Source organism: Drosophila hydei, unplaced genomic scaffold (assembly GCF_003285905.1).
Source record: "Drosophila hydei strain 15085-1641.00,03,60 unplaced genomic scaffold, DhydRS2 tig00008122-arrow-pilon, whole genome shotgun sequence".
In the NCBI taxonomy this organism is placed as follows: Eukaryota; Metazoa; Arthropoda; class Insecta; order Diptera; family Drosophilidae; genus Drosophila; species Drosophila hydei.
In genome coordinates, this window is record NW_022045833.1 from 4,612,232 (window position 1) to 4,631,676 (window position 19,445).

At 43.4% G+C, this 19,445-nt stretch overlaps 5 protein-coding genes across 7 annotated transcripts in view; 2 read left to right on the plus strand and 3 right to left on the minus strand.

Moving 5' to 3' along the window:
* The first annotated feature begins 1,240 nt into the window (after window positions 1-1,240).
* Window positions 1,241-2,801, plus strand: LOC111593817 (serine protease inhibitor 42Dd). 2 transcript variants are annotated; one of them, XM_023306846.2, is made up of 4 exons: window positions 1,241-1,446; window positions 1,505-2,379; window positions 2,446-2,590; window positions 2,659-2,801. In XM_023306846.2, exons 1-4 carry the CDS (start codon window positions 1,437-1,439, stop codon window positions 2,781-2,783), a joined length of 1,155 nt encoding a protein of 384 aa, XP_023162614.2. In that variant the 5' UTR covers window positions 1,241-1,436; the 3' UTR covers window positions 2,784-2,801. The 2 variants fall into 2 exon arrangements, with proteins under 2 accessions (XP_023162614.2, XP_030080988.1); XM_030225128.1 differs by having other exon boundaries at window positions 1,430-1,446; window positions 1,508-2,379.
* Window positions 2,802-5,613: 2,812 nt separating this feature from the next.
* The window catches only part of LOC111593806 (protein prickle), a 71,946-nt gene continuing 58,114 nt past the window's right edge, over window positions 5,614-19,445 (plus strand). Inside the window, exon 1 of the mRNA XM_023306831.2 lies at window positions 5,614-5,873. Coding sequence (XP_023162599.2) covers window positions 5,779-5,873 — 95 coding nt within the window. The 5' untranslated portion in view covers window positions 5,614-5,778. The remainder of the gene's footprint in view (window positions 5,874-19,445) is intronic.
* On the minus strand, window positions 6,390-9,064 carry LOC111593816 (serine protease inhibitor 42Dd). Its single transcript, XM_023306844.2, has 4 exons — window positions 8,742-9,064; window positions 6,925-7,820; window positions 6,723-6,867; window positions 6,390-6,636 (listed from the first exon to the last, which is right to left on the minus strand). Exons 1-4 carry the CDS (start codon window positions 8,770-8,772, stop codon window positions 6,515-6,517), a joined length of 1,194 nt encoding a protein of 397 aa, XP_023162612.2. The 5' UTR covers window positions 8,773-9,064; the 3' UTR covers window positions 6,390-6,514.
* LOC111593815 (serpin B3) lies at window positions 9,064-10,614 on the minus strand. 2 transcript variants are annotated; one of them, XM_023306843.2, is made up of 3 exons: window positions 9,551-10,609; window positions 9,274-9,424; window positions 9,064-9,198 (listed from the first exon to the last, which is right to left on the minus strand). In XM_023306843.2, the coding sequence occupies exons 1-3, from the start codon at window positions 10,529-10,531 to the stop codon at window positions 9,080-9,082; spliced, it is 1,251 nt and encodes a 416-aa protein (XP_023162611.2). In that variant the 5' UTR covers window positions 10,532-10,609; the 3' UTR covers window positions 9,064-9,079. The 2 variants fall into 2 exon arrangements, with proteins under 2 accessions (XP_023162611.2, XP_023162610.2); XM_023306842.2 differs by having other exon boundaries at window positions 9,064-9,424; window positions 9,551-10,614.
* LOC111593811 (serine protease inhibitor 42Dd) lies at window positions 11,790-13,869 on the minus strand. Its single transcript, XM_023306840.2, has 3 exons — window positions 13,572-13,869; window positions 12,132-13,496; window positions 11,790-12,063 (listed from the first exon to the last, which is right to left on the minus strand). The coding sequence occupies exons 1-3, from the start codon at window positions 13,585-13,587 to the stop codon at window positions 11,918-11,920; spliced, it is 1,527 nt and encodes a 508-aa protein (XP_023162608.2). The 5' UTR covers window positions 13,588-13,869; the 3' UTR covers window positions 11,790-11,917.

The following is a 19,445-nucleotide window of genomic DNA, read 5'->3' on the forward strand; positions in this document are numbered from 1 at the left end:
CCTGACGCCTGTCGCCTGTCGACCTGCCGCGCATCAGACTATGCTGTCCAAGCCCCAAGACGCTTTTTTATCGGCATTCCTTTTTTCCTTTTTTTGCTCGGCTGCCGTGTTGTGTATCTATAAAGACAACAACAGACTCCTTAGCTGGACCGGCAACAACAACATCACGATCTTTAACATGTTTTGTCTCGATCAGTGAAATCATTCAATCAGAACGGTCAGCAGCTTTGGCAGCTTCGGTCGTTGCCAGGACGCACACACAGACAAACACACGCACACTCGCACACACGCACACACACACTCATCAGTCGAAGGCAAAAGCTGCTTAAGCCACTCTATAGCTGAAAGTGTTTTTTGAACTCAGCCTGCGCCTACAATTAATAAACTATACCAAATAAATAAACTATCTCAAACAGTAGTCGCAAGGTAAGTAAATTTATGATACTTAATCATAAATACAAGGATGAACTGCGCTTTGCTTGAGCTCTCATAAATTGTTCGCCGTTTTGCCTTTATATTTATGCAGCTCCCTCAATCCGGTCATAAAGCATGTTTTTAAAATTCCATTAAAATTTATTAGCATTTCACACAAACTGTGCATAAATAACAAATTTCGGTACTTTGATACCTGCCCCAAAAAACAAAAAAAAAAAACTGACGGAGAAGAGAAAAAGATAACAACAACAGTGGCTCCCCTTTTAATGATAAAAAATTGGATAAGGCCAAGCCAAGAGCGCAGAGTCGCCTTTCCCACTTGCAAGCATAAATTTTATGTGTGCGTGTTGCGTTTAATTGGAACGCTGTTAAGCATGCCTTCGCTTGTGTGTGTGCGTCTGTGTGTGTGTGTACATTTAGTCGATAAACAATTTACGCAATGCACTGTTTGGTTTAGCTGATTTTTGTTTATGTACGCATTATCTAAACAAATACGAAAATAAACAATTTGAATGCAACGCATAAAACATGCATTTTCAAGTTAATGCACCTTTAGCAGGCACTGTGAATGTACGCGCTTTAATTTGACAGCCAAGTTGAAGCGCAGAGCTAAGCGCAAAGAGCTCGCAAAAAAAAAGCCCAAAGAAAAGGGCAACAAGTGTAAAGTAGGCGCGCACTCTCAACTAGGCAGAGAGAGAGAGAGAGAGAGTGGAGTGTGCGAGAGCGTGAATGTGTTCCCAGTATTTTTCAACGTCCAGAACTCACCAGAAGCAGTTATTCCTGAGCCACCTACCTTTCTTTTTGTGCTTGTTCCTTCATGCTTTATCTTTTGTTTGCTTTGGCTGCTTGGCATGCGCAGCACATACGGCGCTGTCGCTGCCAGCGTCGCGGCTGTCGTCGCTGCTTTGGTTATTCTTGGTTATTCTGATTCCTGGCGTAGGTATAAATGACAGCTTCTATGGCCATTTCACTTTTAGTCTTGAGTTGTCAACGCAAGCGCAATGAACCACTGTAAGTTGCTCTCCTAAAATTTCGCCAGTGTTGATTGAAGTTGTTGTTTGTTTTGCAGTAGTGCTGCTGCTGCTGCCGCTGTTGGCTGCAGCGAACACCATCAAAGAACGCAACTTGTTTGCCACCGAACTCTTTCAGACCTTGGCCACTGATCGCCAGGAGGAGAATGTCATCATCTCACCCGTATCCGTGCAGCTGGCTCTAGGCTTGGCCTACTATGGTGCCGAAGGCCGTACTGCAACGGAGCTGCAACGCACGCTGCATGTCTCCGCCAAGGAGAGCAAAGATGGCCTCGCCGAAAGCTATCATCGCTTGCTGCACTCGTACATCAAATCCAAGACGGTGCTAGAGATAGCCAACAAAGTTTATACACGCGAGAATCTGAAGGTGACGCCACATTTCCGTGAGATAGCAGAAAATTATTTCGACTCTGGTGTCGAGGGTCTGAGCTTCGATAACGAAACGGAGGCACTGAGGCGCATCAACGATTGGGTCAAGGAGAAGACCCAAGGCAAGATTGAGCATGTGGTGGATGCACTCGAGCCGGACACAAACGTGGCCCTGATCAATGCCATTTACTTCAAGGCACGCTGGGCACGTCCCTTCAATGATGAGGACACCAAGGATCGTGACTTCTGGCTGACCGAAAAGCAGGCTATTCAGGTGCCCACTATGTTTGCTGACAATTGGTATTACTATGCAGACTATCCGGAGCTGGATGCCAAGGCAATCGAATTGTTCTTCGAGAACATCAACATGACCATGTGGTTCATACTGCCCAACATGCGCACAGGCTTGCAGCAGCTGGAGCAACAGCTAAAGGGCGTGGACTTCAAGCTGCTCGAGGATCGCTGGCAATGGCAAAGCGTTTCCGTCTACTTGCCCAAGTTTAAGTTTGAGTTTGACACCGATCTGAAGCCCACTTTGAATAAGGTTTGTTTGCCGATCTCTAAAATGGGCCTCGACGTTTTACATATCTAAATGAAATAATGTTCATAGATGGGCATCAACGCTATGTTCTCGGATGCGGCTGACTTTAGCAATATCTTCGATGAATCGCCCATTGGCACCCGCATCACCCAGGTGCAGCACAAGACCTTCATTGATGTCAACGAGATTGGCTGCGAGGCTGCTGGCATTAGCTGTACGTGTTACCCCCTCAACTGCTTTTGTATCTCTTTAGCTGATCTATGAATCTTTCCACCCATATAGATGCTGCTGGCGTGCCCATGTCCTTGCCCTTGGATCCCAAGACCTTTGTGGCCGACCATCCATTCGTGTTTATCATACGCGATCAGCATGCGGTTTACTTCACCGGACACATTGTCAAGTTCTAAAGTAGTTTCTAAGAAAATTTCAAGCAATATTATTTTATATCATTTCGTTATTTAAGCAAACATCAACTTGAATAAATTTCAGAGTTTAGTTCTCAACTGCTCCACATTTCGTTTAGAAATCAAAAGTTTTACACTTGGGTACCAACAAATTGCTGCATTTACCCTCCGAGTAGAACTGCAATACTAAAAGGAGTCATGAAGGTGGGCCTAAATGATAGTCTCTTATCAATTTGATTCATAACCTACGTGGCATTCCTTTGAGCTCGCGTTCACAGTTAATGAACTCGATGTCCCTTTGATCAATGTTCAAAAAACAGCCTCCATAGGCGCAAACCTCTTGGAAAGGCAGGGTGTAGGAGCATTTGCTGGGGATTCGCGCTATGAAAAGAAGAAGAAACTTTACGTTAATATGTATAAATGTATCCGATCAGTGTAAGCCATACCCAGCGTGAACGGAGCTAGTGTCGAGAGTAGCAATAAAATGATCTTCATCTTTGAAATGTTCTTGATCTACGGAAACTTCTATTAGAAAGCCATTCCACTTAGCTGAACCATGCTTAATTACTTAATGCAATTGATTAGCCACGCTTGGTTTGGGCCACTTTAAAAGACCTCGAATAGTTATTGGGCGTTTTACACACGTTTCGACATGCTAAAAATAAATATAAACAGCCATAATTTTGGGCTTTTAAATATGCCTCGTCCATGTTACGTGTGACCCAAAAACCAGAAAACAAGGCACAACAAAAAGGTAAAATGGAAGAAATAAATAAATGTAAAGATACGAGAAAATTAAGGTAAGCAATAAGAAATGTGTGCTCTCTTTCGGATTATGCATACAACATATTCAAAACATTCAATTTATTCCAAAATTCTGACACTCAGAAAAAAAACGAGCTGAGCTTTCATATGCTGGCAATGAAATTCTTATTTCTAGAAATTTTCATCTAGACATAATAATATATCTTAAGAAGAAACAAAATATAAAGACTTTTCGATAATAGTAAAAGTATGGAAATACTTTTATTTATTTTTTTAATATTTATTATTTATTTTTTTAATAGTTTTTTTACCAGCACTAACACTAAAAAAGCCTCATTATTTTTTTTAAAGCAGTGACCAGGTCCACAAGTATTATTACTATTAAATTTAAGTTAGTTCAAATATCACATAAATTTTCTTTTCATCTGCAGGCTAAAGGGTATTGAAGTGAGCTAAGCTAAACAGTCAGTTAGCATAGCCCGAGTTGCCCCTGCAAGATCAGATCGATCAGATAATTGGGGGATGGGGCTCTTAAGACATTTGTGGCATTTGTTTTAAAAGCGCCTGAACCTGCGCCTGCATCTGCACCTGCACCTGCTGTGCTGCTTGGTGAGGCAAGAGGGCAGCTTGCAGGGGGAAAGGGATAGGCATAGATATAGGAATAGGGTGCTGGACTGTGGCCACTTGAAATTCCAGTCGCAAAGCCAACATGAAACAAAGAAAAACTTGCCAGGCAGTGCAAACAAATCTAACAAAGGGACAGTAGAAAGAGAGTCGAGGGAAAAGGAAGAAGGTAGGGAAGACAGACGCCGCTGCTCGCGTTGCTGCTGCTGCTGACGCTGCTGCTGCTGCTGCTGACCACAAGCGACGAAGCGAGGGCGCGCTACAAGAATTACAATTACAACGACAATTACATGGAGCAGAGGCAGCGCCAACAATAGCGTCAGCGCAAGCGTGCCCAGTATTTTGTTAACCAGTATTCTTGCTCAAGCAAGCGATCGTGAGTGAGAGAGAGAGAGAGAGAGAGCGCTCGCGCACGCTATCCAACGCAACAGTTGAAGTTGCATTTGAAGTTGGAGCCAGCAGAACAGCAGAGAGCGTGAACGTATGAGAAAGAAAGAGAGAGAGAGATTGAGCGAGCGAGCGTGCGCTTTGGCTTTGTGAACGGGTAAGGTGCACAATTGTGCGCAGCCGAGGATCGCGCAGTCTGTGTATTGGTGTCAAGCGAGACAGACGTACTTCGGCATGCGCTGCTTAATCGCGTCTTTTTCACGTATTTCACGTAGCTTGTTGTTGTGCGTGTTCAGTTTGCGGGATTAAAAAACTGCAGCGTGCAGCTGCCCGCGCCGCGGTACCCACCCTCCACCTACCCACCGCCCACCTTCGCCCACGCGTATACGCTGGGCTTATCTGGCCGTCAGAATCGGTAGCTTGTTTGTTTTTTTTAGCGCAGGCTAGTTTACGAAAGAAAGAAAGAAGGAAAAACGGCAGCCTGACAGTCTGGACGGTCTGGACGGCTGCATGCGCAAATAAATAAGAAGAAATAGTTGACCAGGGCTGTCCCCGCACCTGCGGCCCCCTCTCTCTCGCTGTCTATGGTAGAGTGTGTGTGTGTATGTGCAGCAGAAGTAAAAGTGGAAAAGGCGCATCAATTATTTTAAATGCTCTTAAAATATCTGCACGATTTGCCCCACAGTGCGACAATTTCGCATCCAATGAAGCGCATTGGAAAAAATGCAGCAATTAATGTGACGCGTTAAATTTGCCACTTGGCCAACTCTCATTGAGCTTTTCCAAATACCGAATATCGCGTGCGATTCCAACCAGTTTCCAGTCTCCAGGCAGCCATTGAACCAAATTAACTGCATATAAAGATTTGTATTAGAAGCTGTCACAACAACAGCAACAACAACAACAACAGCGACAAAGAAGTAGCAATAGAAGTAGAAAAGAAAAAATAAATAAACTGGAATTTGCTTGATTTATGTGTGATTAGAAAAACGCGACAGAAAATTCAATAAATTACAGCAAAAACAATAATAATAAAAAATAAAAAAAAAGAGTAAAAATCAAATAAATAAAAGGCTGCGCCTGCGCTTGGCTACACGGCAAATCACCTTCGTCGCCTTTTTTGTTGGCAAATTAATAAGAAATATGTTGAAATCCTAATTTATGTATATGCACCAATACATATACATAAGTGTGTGGGTGTGTGTGTTAAATATATTTGTGAATGCAAATCAAGCGAAAAAACAGCAAATCCGCTAAACGTCGCACAAAGGATTTTATTATGGATACCACAAATCAAATGCATTTGGAGCTCGAAAGGTGAGTCCGGCGAAAAAGATCGCGAATGCTGATAATTAAAACATGATTTTATTTACCTGCATTTTGTATTTTGAATTATTTTGCATAGCTGCTTAGGTTTGTTTTGTTTTTTTAATCGAAATGTTATCTCAACATTTGATCTTTCTCTTCTATTCGATTTTGAGCCTCTTAAAATGGGCTGAATTCCAATTGATTTTTTTATTATATGCAAATGTCAAAGCAGAGCCTAATATTAATCACATTAGTAAGCCCTGCATATCTTCTATGTAGGGTATATTTGTGTGAGCAGCAGTGTCACTTCGTTTAAGCATACCCTGTAAGTCGTAGCTTAGGAAATCCTCTCGAAAGTTAAATGCTTTTGGTATACGAGATTCAAATAAACAGCCAGCTCTCTTCAAATGTGGAACACAGGGTATGTTGAATACAGGGTATCATTGAGTTCAAGTTTTGCTGCTCTGTTTTACTATAGCTCTATAAATAATAAATTTAAGATTCGTTTAAGCTTGCGACATTCAAAGTTTATTCGCTCAAATTTGATTGTTGATCAAATTTGCGTTCATTAACTAAAAACATAAAAAAGAAAACAAATAAATTTGATAATTAATTTGCACCTCAAATTAGCTAGAGGGTAAAATTTGAGTTCACACATAAGCATAATTAGCAATGTGTCCCATAAAGACAATCGAATCTTTGTATTTGATGGCGAAGGCAAATGGATGATCCGCTTCAAATTTCTTAGTGCGCGAGAATAAACCCTTCAAAACTAAGGAGAGATAGAAAAAAGATTGTGTATTAATATTATTCCAAGAGAAATATATATAGAGAGAGAGTGAGAGAGCGATAGCTTACCACCCGACTCCAGCGACGGCTCCACGCCTGCCTCAGACACCTCCACATGCGCCTTGTGCTCGACGCTGTTGATGAAGTGGCTCACGAACATGCGGTACATATTGCCAAAGTCTCCATCACGTGAGAACATGGTCGTAACGCCCAGCTAGAGCAGCAGAGTTAAGCTACAAATTCAGTTTTCTATGTCAATTGCTCTACGCACCTGCTTGAAAGGCTTCTCCAGGCTGAGGCCGAAGGTTACACTAAACTTGGGCAGCTCCACCTCCACTTTGTGCATGCTCATCGGGCCCAGTTCGGTGAGCAGATTCTTGCCGACCAGGCTCTGTTGGAGGGAGCGTAAGCCGTCCTTGCGATTGGGCAGCAGCAGGATCATTGAGTACTCCTGATTTTGGTAGGGCAACTCCAAGGCTTTGGCATCCAGGCTGCTAACGTCGGCATAGTTGAAGTTCTGCAGCGTCCACATGGTCTCCACATTAACGTTTTGGCCATTACCCGTGCGGAAGCTGCGGCTCTTCGTCTTTTCCAGCTTGAAGGCCTTCTGCCAGGGTGCGGCAAATGTGACACCGTTCACAATGACTCCTTCGGTGCGATCGTTGAGCAGCTCCGCCTTGAGTATGTCCCTAATCTGATTATTTGTCTTGGTCGCTACAGCCTGATTGATGCCATCCGCTGTGCGCTTGTTGTACGGCGGATGAAAGTCGAGTTTATCAATGTTCGAGTCGAACTGCCGCTGAGCCACATCACGAAAAGAGCCCTTGTACTCCAGATTCTCGTTGATGTAGATGTTGTTGGCCAGTCGTAGATTGTTGTCACGCGTCAGCGCCTGCTGGAAGCTGCCATGCCGTTGCGACACCTGATCCCCATCGCCAATGCCCAAACGCATGCCCTCCTTCAGCTCAATGGCTGTCTGGCCCTTGGCCCCGAAAAAGGCCAGCGCCATAGAGGTCTGTATGGCTGCGGTGCCAATCACAATGTTCTCATTCAGTCGCTCCGCACCCACCGCATTGTAAAGATCGGCAGCAAGCAGATTGCGATCCCGCGCAGCATCCAAGCCAGTGGAGGTTTTCGCTTGGCAACTGCCCAGAATTGCCAAGGAAACTGCACAAAAGTTTTAGCGAAACACGAAATTCATAAATACCAGCAAAGTACTTAGCTTACATCATTTTCTATAATACATTATGAGCTATATCTGTATTTCATCTACAAATCTGAGACGTGTGAAATTTGAGAGTTGCTACCGAAAAACTATAACAGCAGCAAACTTGTTCACAATTTCCAATTCTTTAAAAGTTCTTGAATATGCCATTTCGAAATTTCAATATCTCATATGTGATCTCAAAGTTCGGTTCTGTTTTACTCAGCTATTGCCAGCATCAACATCAGTTAGACATACATACATATATGTATCTGCATAGGAAACTCATATTTTGGAATAAAATTCCAATTAAATTATGTGTCGCGTTGTCTTGTTCGATTGTCTCTGAAGAACCTTGATTCTGTTATGACAGACGATAAACAACCCATTAATTCTGTTTGCTGTTCGAATTGGCCAGAGCTGGGGTATTCCAACTGTGTAACTCGGCTAGAGAGAAGAGCCCATTCTTAGCTAAACAAACTCTTATCTATCTAACTTGACGTCACCCAAAATTTATTGCCAAAATTTGCGACTGATGCTGCTTTTAACTAGAGGCACTCTACTATATCTTATATATAGCTATAATTAAAATTGAATCAAGTTAATATTGAAACATTTTAATTCGCACTGATAAGCCTGACGTGAACAGCCAAATTCATCCTATTGAAGAAATACATGTATAATATATGCACTCTTATAGGGTATTTAGACTTTGGTCATATTCAGCTAGGTTTTTTCTTTTCTGGTTTATTGTAATTTTTATCAATAAATCGAGCCATAAATATTGTCACTTTGCTTTTTCGTAGACCATTGAGACTGGTTTCTGTTTATACATGCTCGAGTACAAGTTTATAAAGATCTTATAGGCAATAATTGAGGCTTACGTAATAGGCACTGCACTGCGCTGAGCGTCATGATTGTTTCAATTTATATATATACAAAATTTCTGTACATATAAATATGTATGTATATGTATGTTAGTTTAGAGCAACAGTTTTCGCTTGATTGATAATTTGCGTCGTCGAGCGTCGAGCGTCTGAATTCAAACTGAATTTGCGGCTGGCTGCGAGAGTCTGTTGGAGCTGCGATTACGTCTTAGATTCTCGGAAATTAGTCGATCAGCTGGGTGGTATTTTTTCGTAGTCTTGTTTACAGATCGTTTATCACCTTGACGAGTCGCTGATAAGCAGATAACCTTTGCGCTAGAATATGGTCCTCGAGTTTAGATGTCGACTACATGGCCCGCCAGTAGCAGGGTCTTCTCATTGCCGACGGCATAGAAGAACGGATGATTGATCACCAGGGATAATGTGCTGCGAAATAGGTCGGTGAAGGCAGCCACTGAAGATGGGGGAGAACAAGAAATTCGGCTGTTAAAAATGAAATTCCAAAGCCCTAAACTAACTTTGTACTTACCAAACGTTTGCCCCGCCTCACCGCCTGCTTCATCCACTTGGAACAATACGCTGTGCGGCACTGCGGTCAAATGCGGTGCCGAACTGGATATAATTGAGCTGAACACATTGTGTAGCTGAGCCTCGGATGTAAATAGCTTGGACAGACCCAGCTGCAAGCAGAGAGAAACTTCATTTAATAATATTCCATATATATAATTACACTACAAGAATTTTAATTTGAAGTCATGACTGTTAGATCACAATTTCACGGAGTATCGAAAGTTTGTCTGACTTACTTGCTCCAGAACCGCACGCAGTTCGGTGTGGGCCAACAAACTGAATTTGGGCAGGGTTAAAGCCATTTTGCGTTCGCTGAGCATCCGACGTAGCTGATGCAGATCGATGCGTTGCAGCTGGCGTTCCAGCAGGGCCAAGCCTGTCGGCTGATTGGGATAAATTATGAGCAAACTGAGCCCTGCTGTGGCATAGGGCAGCTCAACGGCGCAGGCATCCAACGAGGGCAGCTCCGCATATCGGAAGCGATGCTGCAGGAACATGGCATCCACTAGCTTGGCGTTGTGGCTGCCCTCGGGGAAAAAGTTGATGCATTGCGTCTCCTGCGCATCGAAGGCCTGGGCCCAAGGTGCGCGAAATGTCAGCGCCGAGACATGTAAAAAGGGAGTGTCCGAGGCGCTGCTGGACTCCAGCAAATGGCTGCTAACCAGCTCACCCACGCTGTAGTTGCTGCGCTTCAGGAAATCATAGTTAATCTCCTGCGCTGTACTTGCCCAGTTGTTGAAGTCTAGCCGTTGCACGCCTATGCCCAAAGTTCCGGCACGCGCCTCGAACTCATCTCGAAAGCTGAAGGTGTAGCGCTGCTGCGTGTAGAACTCGCTGAGCAGCCGCAGCTGGCAGCCAATGGCTACCTCCTGCTTCAGATTCCCCAGCAGCTGCTGAAATTGTTGGAGTGCCTGGTCCGGCGTTCCTAAATATTGCAGCTCCAAAGCTACGCGCAGCTGTTGAGCCGTTGGCGCCGAGCTGGGCGTTATGCCAGCAAAGAGCAGAGCAAGAGCCGTTTGCAGGAGTAGCGGAGAGACAGCAACATTGCTGTGAGGCTGTGCCAGACCCAGGTTCGTGGCCAGGCGCAGGCCAAAGCGCTCGCTGGAGCCACTCAAAGCAGCTGTCGGATTGCCATGCGCACAGCTACTGAACAGCAGCAGCAGCTGCAGCACGACGGCTGTTACGACTAGAAGTCGTCTCCAGTTAGCGTAACTCATCGGGGGTATTTCCAAGCTTTAAGTTCTGCTAAGATTTAAGTTTAAGCTGTTGCTGCTATTGCCACCGGAGCTCACACTCAATTAAATAAACACACGAGCCGGAAAATCAAAACAGAATGTGACGGCGACTTAGAGCCGGTTTTAAGATCTACACACAAGAAAACACTCAAAGTTGATTTAATTGAAATTCTGATAAGAGAGTGAGAGAGAGAGCGTGAAGAGCGGAGAGCGCAGAGGGGAGAAACTGACTCCGCATGACAGCTGAATGAAATAGTCTCGCTGATTATCTAGTAAGTGACCTAATTGCCAGACCTGACAAGACTTGAGCAGCTTCCACAGATCCATTAAAGCTATTATAAATGTATTTGTAATCAATTTGTTTGAAGAGAGCACACGAGCAGGAATACCCTAGATCTAAGGTATATTGACTGTGAGATTTATGGGGTTATAAAGATGATATCTTAGAGTCCATGATTTCATATAGTGTTGCTCTAGTGTAGTATATATTTTTAAGCAATTAATGTAAAGAAAAACTGTTAGAGGTAAAACCCTAGAAGTTAAGATAGCCCTAACAGTTCAATCTCTTACACAGCTGAGCAATCACTGTTTCATTTCTGCTCAAGGCAAAGTATTATAACATTCTCGTTTTACAACATTACAGAGTATCTCATCTTCGATTTGGATCCACTTAGATTGTCATTTCTCGTAGCGCTCAATGAGAGAAACCTGTTCTCTTATCAGCAACATTTTTGCGTAAACAAACATCTAGAATTGATGGTTCAAGTCCGAAAACCCCCATTTTTTCCCCATCCAAGAACTTTGCCATTCCACTCATTATTTATTATAATTTAATTACTTTTGTATTGACGAAAATCGTGATGCAACGTCAAAGATAGATGCTTCATTAGTCAAACTCTTAGTATTTTTGTCAACGGGATTTTTCGCCTTAGTCATCGAGAAGCAAACCTGTAGCTGGACTTTCCATAGACACGCTCAATTGAGGAAGTTACGATTGATGAAATTTGCATTTGTTTATATGGCAGCTCTTAGCATTGGCGTACGTTAAACATTGTTATAGCTCCCAGCTACCAGCGACCAGCTGCCAGCTACCATTTACCATAAACAGTCTGCCTGAGGGGTCTCTCTTGTGAGCGAAACGGGTTTGCCAAGCTTTTTGCGGGCAAAAACCAAAGGCTACATATTCAGCTGGAAAAGGCACAAATTCTGAGCAATGGGCGCAGTGCAAAGGTTATCTCCGAGAATATAAACACGAATCATGCGAATTACGTGTGTGTATATGTGTGTGTATTACAATAAAAGTAAAAATTACGAGTATGTATTACAAATAGCAAATGCGTACACTTAACTTAGAAGCTAGGGACGGTTCTACTGTCTCGCGTTCACCTGTGGCGGCTGGACCACATGCCCAATAAAGAGCACCGAGTCAGGTGTGCGTATGGCAAACAGGAACGGATGATCGGCAGTAAATTCGCGTGATTTCATTGGCAGCAGCAAGGGCACAAATTTGGCAACTATAAAGATAGATGGGAATGAATATTTGGCTCGATTTAGATTGAGTTTTGCAGGTGGTTAAACTTACAGGTGGCGGCTGCTGCCTCGGAGCCCGCCTCGTTGACATCAATGAAGGCCTTTTGCAGTATCTTTGACACCTTTACAGGACGCATTAGCATGGCATCTACCTGCGAGTTGGCAGTGAACATGCGACGCACGCCCAACTCCTGCAGCGGACGCGTCATATCCTGTTCGAATTCAATGCGGAATTTCGGTATTCGCACTGCAACCATTTCTCGACGTAGGCGTGCCGCAATCTGATTGAGATCTACACGTTGCAGTTGCCGTTCCAGCTGTGAGAGACCATCCACCTGGTTCGGAAGTATGAATAGCATTGACACCTGAGTGCCGGCATAGGGTAACTCGAGCGCTACGGCATCTAGCTCTGGTAGTTCGGCATAGGCAAACACATCGTCGTTGTACATCATGGGCACTGTGATGGCCTTGTTGCTATTGACACGGAACTTCTCCGGCGTTGTATCCATAGCTGAAAACTCGTTTGCCCAACGTGCTTTGAAGTAAATGGCATTGACCAGCAATGCTTGTGTCTCATCATCAATATCGTTCGGGGTGACCAGCTCGCGTATAATGTTGCGTGTGGCATCTGCTGACCAGGCATTAATTCTGGCAGCGGTATTGCTTGAACGCTTCATGTTGACCGGTTCAATCTCCGAGTTATAGAACTCACGAGCGTAGCGTGCATAATCGGGATTGACCACAGCTAGTTCATGATTGAAGAACAGCTTGTTGGCCACAATTAGTTGAGCATTCTGCAGCTCGCGCTCCAGATTATTTACTCGCTGAAAGTCCTTAGCCACGCTCAGTTGATCTTGTTCAAATTGGCCAGCCAGTCGAAGTTCGGTGGCAGTTTCTCCACTGGAGACGCCGAAGAGCATGCCCAAGATACCGTGCACCGAGGAAGGTGAGTAGACGACATTGCGGTTTATATTGCTACGCGAGATAGGCTGAAAGAGTGTGGAGCTGAAGCGTTCACGGTAATTGAACTGCGCCGGCGGACGTGCTGGACCCGACGAGCCTCTCGATTGACCAGCAGCTGATTTGCCGGTTGAACCATCGATGCCAAGAACTGTTACGCCAGGAGTTACAGATGCAGATGCAGGTGCAGACGGAGCCTGAGCTTGAGCTGGAGCTGGCGATTGGGCGGAAAATTGTTGCTGTGCTGGCTGCCCAGCTGCGACAGCCGTGCGTTGAGCGATTCTATTCTGGACTGCGGGCACCCCTCCAGATCTGCTTTGTATCTGGTTATCAAAGCCAGAACGACTGCCGAAGACCACATGGCCATAGTCTACAATGCGCTGTCCGCTCGAGGCAGCGGGTGTGAAGAACAGACAAAGGCTTAGGCAGCTGCCCAGCAGAAGCAGCATTGCTGATGCTGTAAAAAGATGAGACAAAGAGCACGGGTTAGAGCTCCGCACATGGGATATTGCCACAATTGTTCTTAGCTTACAATATTTGCACGACATGCCGACCAATTACTGCGGAGAGGGAAACTCGTTTAGCTGCTGCTTTATATATATATTGATGTAGATATATATATTTATAAGTATAATTCGTCTCCTTTGTTTTTTTTTTGCGTCTCGACGCTCTGCGATCGTCTGTTGCGCAGCTCAGCTCGACTGCAGCTTTAAAAACAAACTGAGCTTGGCAAAAAGTTTGAGCAGCGAGAATATGCGAGTACCTAGAAGCGGACTGATAACCGGTCCACTACAGTGGGCACTCTCTACCCCGCTCCCTGCAGCACAGTGGGTGCTTCAAGACGAGCACTGAGCAAATATTTTTTTGAAATACAAAAAAAAGAACAGAAACAGAAAAAGTAAGAGAAACGAAACCTGTTGAGCTAAATCTCGCTCTTCGAGCCCACTCTGTCCCGTTCTCTCGCTCTAACTCACTCACTCTCTCTCCTTCTCTCTGTGTGTATTGGAAAAACCCCGCGCACATTTAATTCTAATTACATAAAGGAAAATATGCGCTACTGTGGGTCGATCCAGGTTTTTCAATTGTGAATCGGGGCGTGGCCACTTGAAATGTGAAATGTACTTGCAATCTGTATATGCGATTACCGACAACTAACTGATCGCTGACTCAAGTGGAGAATGTTCAATTTATCGACTCAGACGTGTCGGCTCTTAGAAGCCGACGAATACGAAGAAGCTTGAAGAAAAAACCAACTGAGTCTTGTTTATTTTTAGCAGTTCCATCGGATAACTGAGTGCGACTCATAACTTCTCGTTTTCCTGCTCTTAATGACGTCAAATTCTAATGCCTGCCGACATTTTTATGCGTCCATAATAAAATATTAGTCAAGACATTCCCCCATTTAGCCAGTTAGTAAATGCATTTCCTAACCATTTCGTAAGAGCTACGCATAAATCGTAGCGCGAGAACTAATTAAGTATTCCAAAATCTAAATGCGAGATAAAACTGGGTAGCAGAGACCTCACACGACCCTCCTCTCGACGCAGTGCTTAATTATGTAAAAGCGAGTCTCAGTATGCATTTTATATCATATCAGAAACACACACACACACACACACGGGCACTCAGTGCCTGACCTAATTGCACGACTAAATGTGTAAACATAATTTACTCCAATTAGTGCCGATGACGCTCCGTGCTTCAATATATTCTCTACGTAAGTGAGCAATGCCACGCCCCGCCACGTAACGCCCTCTCAGTGTGGCACATGCCGCCACCGTCATCGGCGTCGTCTGAAATTGGGGCAAGAGGGTACAGAGCAAAGATATGAACTCCATAAAATGCAATCAATAAATTTTTGTAAAATTCTAGAGCTGTAGATAGAGCTCGGCAACAAGTTGTATTAATTACCCAAGCGTCAGGTACAACGGAGCTAAATGAAGAAAATGTAGAAGAAGAAGAAAATTCAAAGTGAAAAATAAAGAAAAAAGAAACAATTTGCTGCCTGCTGGCTAAAGGGTTGCTGCCACAGCGCGAAACAAAAAGTTAAAGTTATGCAGACAATTTTTTTCTTATCTTTTCGCTTGACTTTTTTGTCATCTCTGTCATATTTGGACAGCTGTCTTGAAGGCACTTGTAAAACCTTTTTTCTGCACTGCAAGAAATTAATTGAAATTTGCAGCAGGCAGACAATGGCGTAGCGACGTAAAACTTATGCATTTAAAATTTTATTTGTTTCTATAATATTGCTATTTATATATTTAAATGGAAAATACATTTCTTTATAACTATATTTAATATGTTGACTGCTGAGTTAATTAATTATAATTTATTTCAATACGATTTATAATCAAATGACAGATCTTAGCAAATATTTCAACAGCTTGCTGGTTAGATAGATGCTGGAGTATAGTTGACGTAGTAGTATTATTATTATTGATTGGACATTTTATAGATCAGGCTTTGCCTTGTTGATCATATCTACCCTGCATAGTGTATGTCCCTCTACCTGTAACATATATGCCCAGCAGCACAACATACCCTTTGCAAGCCTTATTTAATGAGCCACTTCTTATACGACATCGAAGTTCGTCTACTTCCCAAGCAACATCTATTCAATGTGTCACAGATCAGTAAAGCATAAATTATAACTATTATTGAATAAGTGCATACATATATATCTAAATTAACCTTATAGCCATAAGACATATGCATAATATAATAGTAAAAACTCAATTTCGATTTAATGAAATGGTCTTTAAGATTATTGCATTTAAAGACGGCCATTAAGCAAATGGCAAATGATAGTGTAAGCCAATGTAAATGGACTTAACTGAATGGCGACTGCGATATGCAATGCTTAAGCATATGTGTGAATATAACTCTTGCAGGCACTGTTCAAGTTCAAAAGCGAGTGCGAATGCGAGTGCAATTCGGCAGCTGCATAGATAACATCTTAATAGTCAGGGTCAGGGACAAGGTCAAGCTGTGGGTTCAAGGCGCAGATACACAGATATGCGCATGCTGCCACAATTTGTATGCAACATGTTGCTACTGTTGTTGTTGTTGTTTTTGTTGCTGCTGATCAACCACAAAGCAATTTGTTGGCAACACAAGCAAAAGCCGCAGTCGCAGTCGCACTTAATTAATTTGCGTGTTAAGTCAGTCGAGCATTAAACTGATAGCCGTACAGACTGAAGGACTGACAAGCAGCCTGTGACAGTGGGCACGAAGAGCACAGTGGGTGCCATTCCGGTCAGCTGGCTGGTAAAAAGCTTTGCGCTTGCGCGCCGGACAACTTTGTCATTTGTGCCCCGTCAGCTGCAGCTGCATCTTGCTTCTCACTCTCCCTCTCTGCCCTCTCTCACTTCACTTTTGCATCGTTGTTGTTGGCGTTGCTTACAACAAAATCGCATTAAATTACACGTTTGCCGCACGATTCCATTTTGCATATGACTGTCTATAAATATATATGTGTATACATATGTGTATGGCGCATGTTTCCCTGTATGCATATAATTACGGTCATAAATCAGAAAGCGTATTTGCAATCACAATATTTACACTTGTCCCTCAAATGTGCAATTGCCAATTTGCCAGTGCCAATGCTGGCTGCGCGGGCGGACAAGTTGCAACAAATTGCGCTGAGTTGTCGTCGATTCGAGTGAAAAATGTACAGTTAAAATTTATTGTAGAGGCATGTAGTGCGAGCTGAGAATGGTAAGGGTTTTTTCCCTCAAAATTCTAGTTATGGATGGCACACCATGAAAATAGATCTAGCAGCAATGGAGCATAGCTGACTACCAGAGTTGTTGCATTTTAAAGCAGCAATCACGTCTAATATGTGCAGAGACATGTGGCTTGAGCTGAGTAAGGAAGCTGCTTTTGCATATGTGGCTTCTGTGTTTCTCATAGCATGACAAATGGCCGTCTTTGGAAACGCATTTGTCATGGACGGCAGCTTTTTGGTCTTCTGCGGCATGAATGACATTCAGAGTTGTTGACTATATAAGAAGAACTGCTAAGTAATAGCTTAAGCAAGCATGTTGTATGCCTCCAATCTATTTTATAACTTAACTTTCAAAATTAAATTTACTTAGAGAGTAGAAAGAAGCAGGAAGAAGGCGAACTTTCGTAAGTTGCACAACTTGCGCAAAATGCTGCTAAGTAGCCTGCCAGAGTTGTCGCCTATTTAAAGAGAAACTACTTCCTTAATGTGGGAAAAGCATGCATAGAATAAAAAGAAGAAGAAGAGTACATATCTTTTTGCATGTCTCCTGCGCTTATTTGCCAATAGCATGTCCAAATGCTGCATAAAGCAGCGAAAGTTTCATGAACTGCAGCTAATTGGCCTTCTAATGTAATTGTAAAGAGAACGTGTTGTTATTTTTTCAAGCGTATTTAGCCAGTTTGTCAGCCAGCAATATATACATGTGTGTGTGTGTGTGTGTGTTCGTAGTCAAGCTTGTGTTGCAGGCCAGACGTTCCGTAGGACTTGCGTGCCTTAGCTGCTCATGAATACATACATATGTATAAATATTTTATATTTTATGTATCTACATACTCCCTTTTGCCAGCAATGTTTTGCGTCTTGCGTTTTTTTAACGAGCTTGTTGAAAGTTGTTGCAACTGGCCGCAACTTGTATGCTGCTTGCCGCATGCTGCGAGCTCATCTGTCAACTTGCCTCAAAGATCATAACTGCCTCTCAGCCTCTCAGCCCGGCTGGACCGCATCCGGAGTTGCATCAATTAAAGCGACATAAAAGTTCTAGGGAAACTATAATTTTCATGCAACTTAATCACAGCGGCATTTTGTGAAAGCCCATAAATCCAAGCAACCGAAGCAGCAGCGACTCATACTTTGATTCTGACTAGTCTGACTTGTTGTTGTTGCACTTATGCGTTTAGCTGCATTTATAGAAATTGCCTGTACCCCAAAAAGTGGACACGGATAGCAGCCAAGCCAAAAGAGGAGGCGGGCTAGGACAAGGTGGAGGGGGGAGGGGGTGGCTGGGTGGTAATCGCCGTTTAAATTTGTTCTTCGTGATGCAATCATTTTGATGAGCATCCGATGCAGCAGCATCCACAACTGCAACTGGTACTAGGTCCCCCTCTCCCTCTCTCACTCTTCGTCTGTTTGTCTGTGGCCTGCAACGCTTCGTACGTTAGGCGCCATAATGGGCTAAGCTTAGCACACAATCACACACACTCGCACACACTCACTTATACACACACACCCACACCCACACCCACACATTTGGCCAAGTGCTCGCACTGAGGTCAGCTACGCTTTTGGCCATTGTTCTGTGCGCTTTTTGGGTTGGTCTCTCTGTGCCAACTGCGCCGCGAGCTAACAAAGTGGTTTTTGTATTGTCTAATGCCACTGCGAATAGGGTATATGCAGCTAGTTATAGCATTGGCAAGTTCAGTTAAGCGAAGACCTAGAAAGGAGTGAAAGCCCAAAAAGGCAAAACAGTTAAAAGACTTAAGGAAATGAGCTAAGAAATAGATGATCTTAATACCTCTAAAGTCATGTGTTACTTGAGAACTTGAGCAGAGATTTTAGAAGCTTGAAAAGTTATTTTGTTGTCAGACTAACATATTTTAGATATCTATTAAGCAAATAATCAATATCTATACGCAAGTTTTCTTTTATTATCAATTGCGAGTGGGAATTACAAGTATCTCAAAGAGTATTTCACAGTTCCGCTTAAGAAAATTTCTCAAAAATTTAGTTGCTTATATTTTTGGTGGTCTCTTTTGCTGCGTGTTGCTGTTGTTGTTGCTGCTTTTTTATTGATCCAAATTTGAGGTTGGAAATTCGTTAGGCTAGCGTTTCCTTATCGCCCTGCATTCCATGGGCAGCCGAATGGTAAGCATAGGCTTAAGCTTAAGCCTAATGATTGCGCAGCCCAGCCTCTTTGGCCTGTTTGTTGTTTCAAGCTCCAGTCGAGCCTGCAGCCTGGCCAATTGCTATAATTTGGCTAGCTGCGACTGTAAGTTCGGGACAAATGTTGGTGCTTAGATTTAAATAAACAAGCTGGCAGCCAAGTTTGTTAACCCGCCGACTAATGAGCACAAAGATTTGCGGCAATCATGTGGAAAGGCCGTTAGAATTCCAATCAGTTAACGCCTAATTGAGGCGTTGCCCAGCCACGCCCCAAGCCGCATGCAACGCATGTGCATATATATAGATATTTAAGACACGATTAGCCGGCAAAAAGTGGATGTACTTTGTATTATTTTATGCTTTTTATGCTGTTTCGCTTTTTGTTTTCGTGTCAATATATCAAAATGCGGAACCCGTTCATTAGACCGACCGCCAGCTGACGTGCCAACATGGCGAACAACAACAAAAGCAATGTTGCAGACACAATATAATAATGATGAATTGCGGTATTATCGC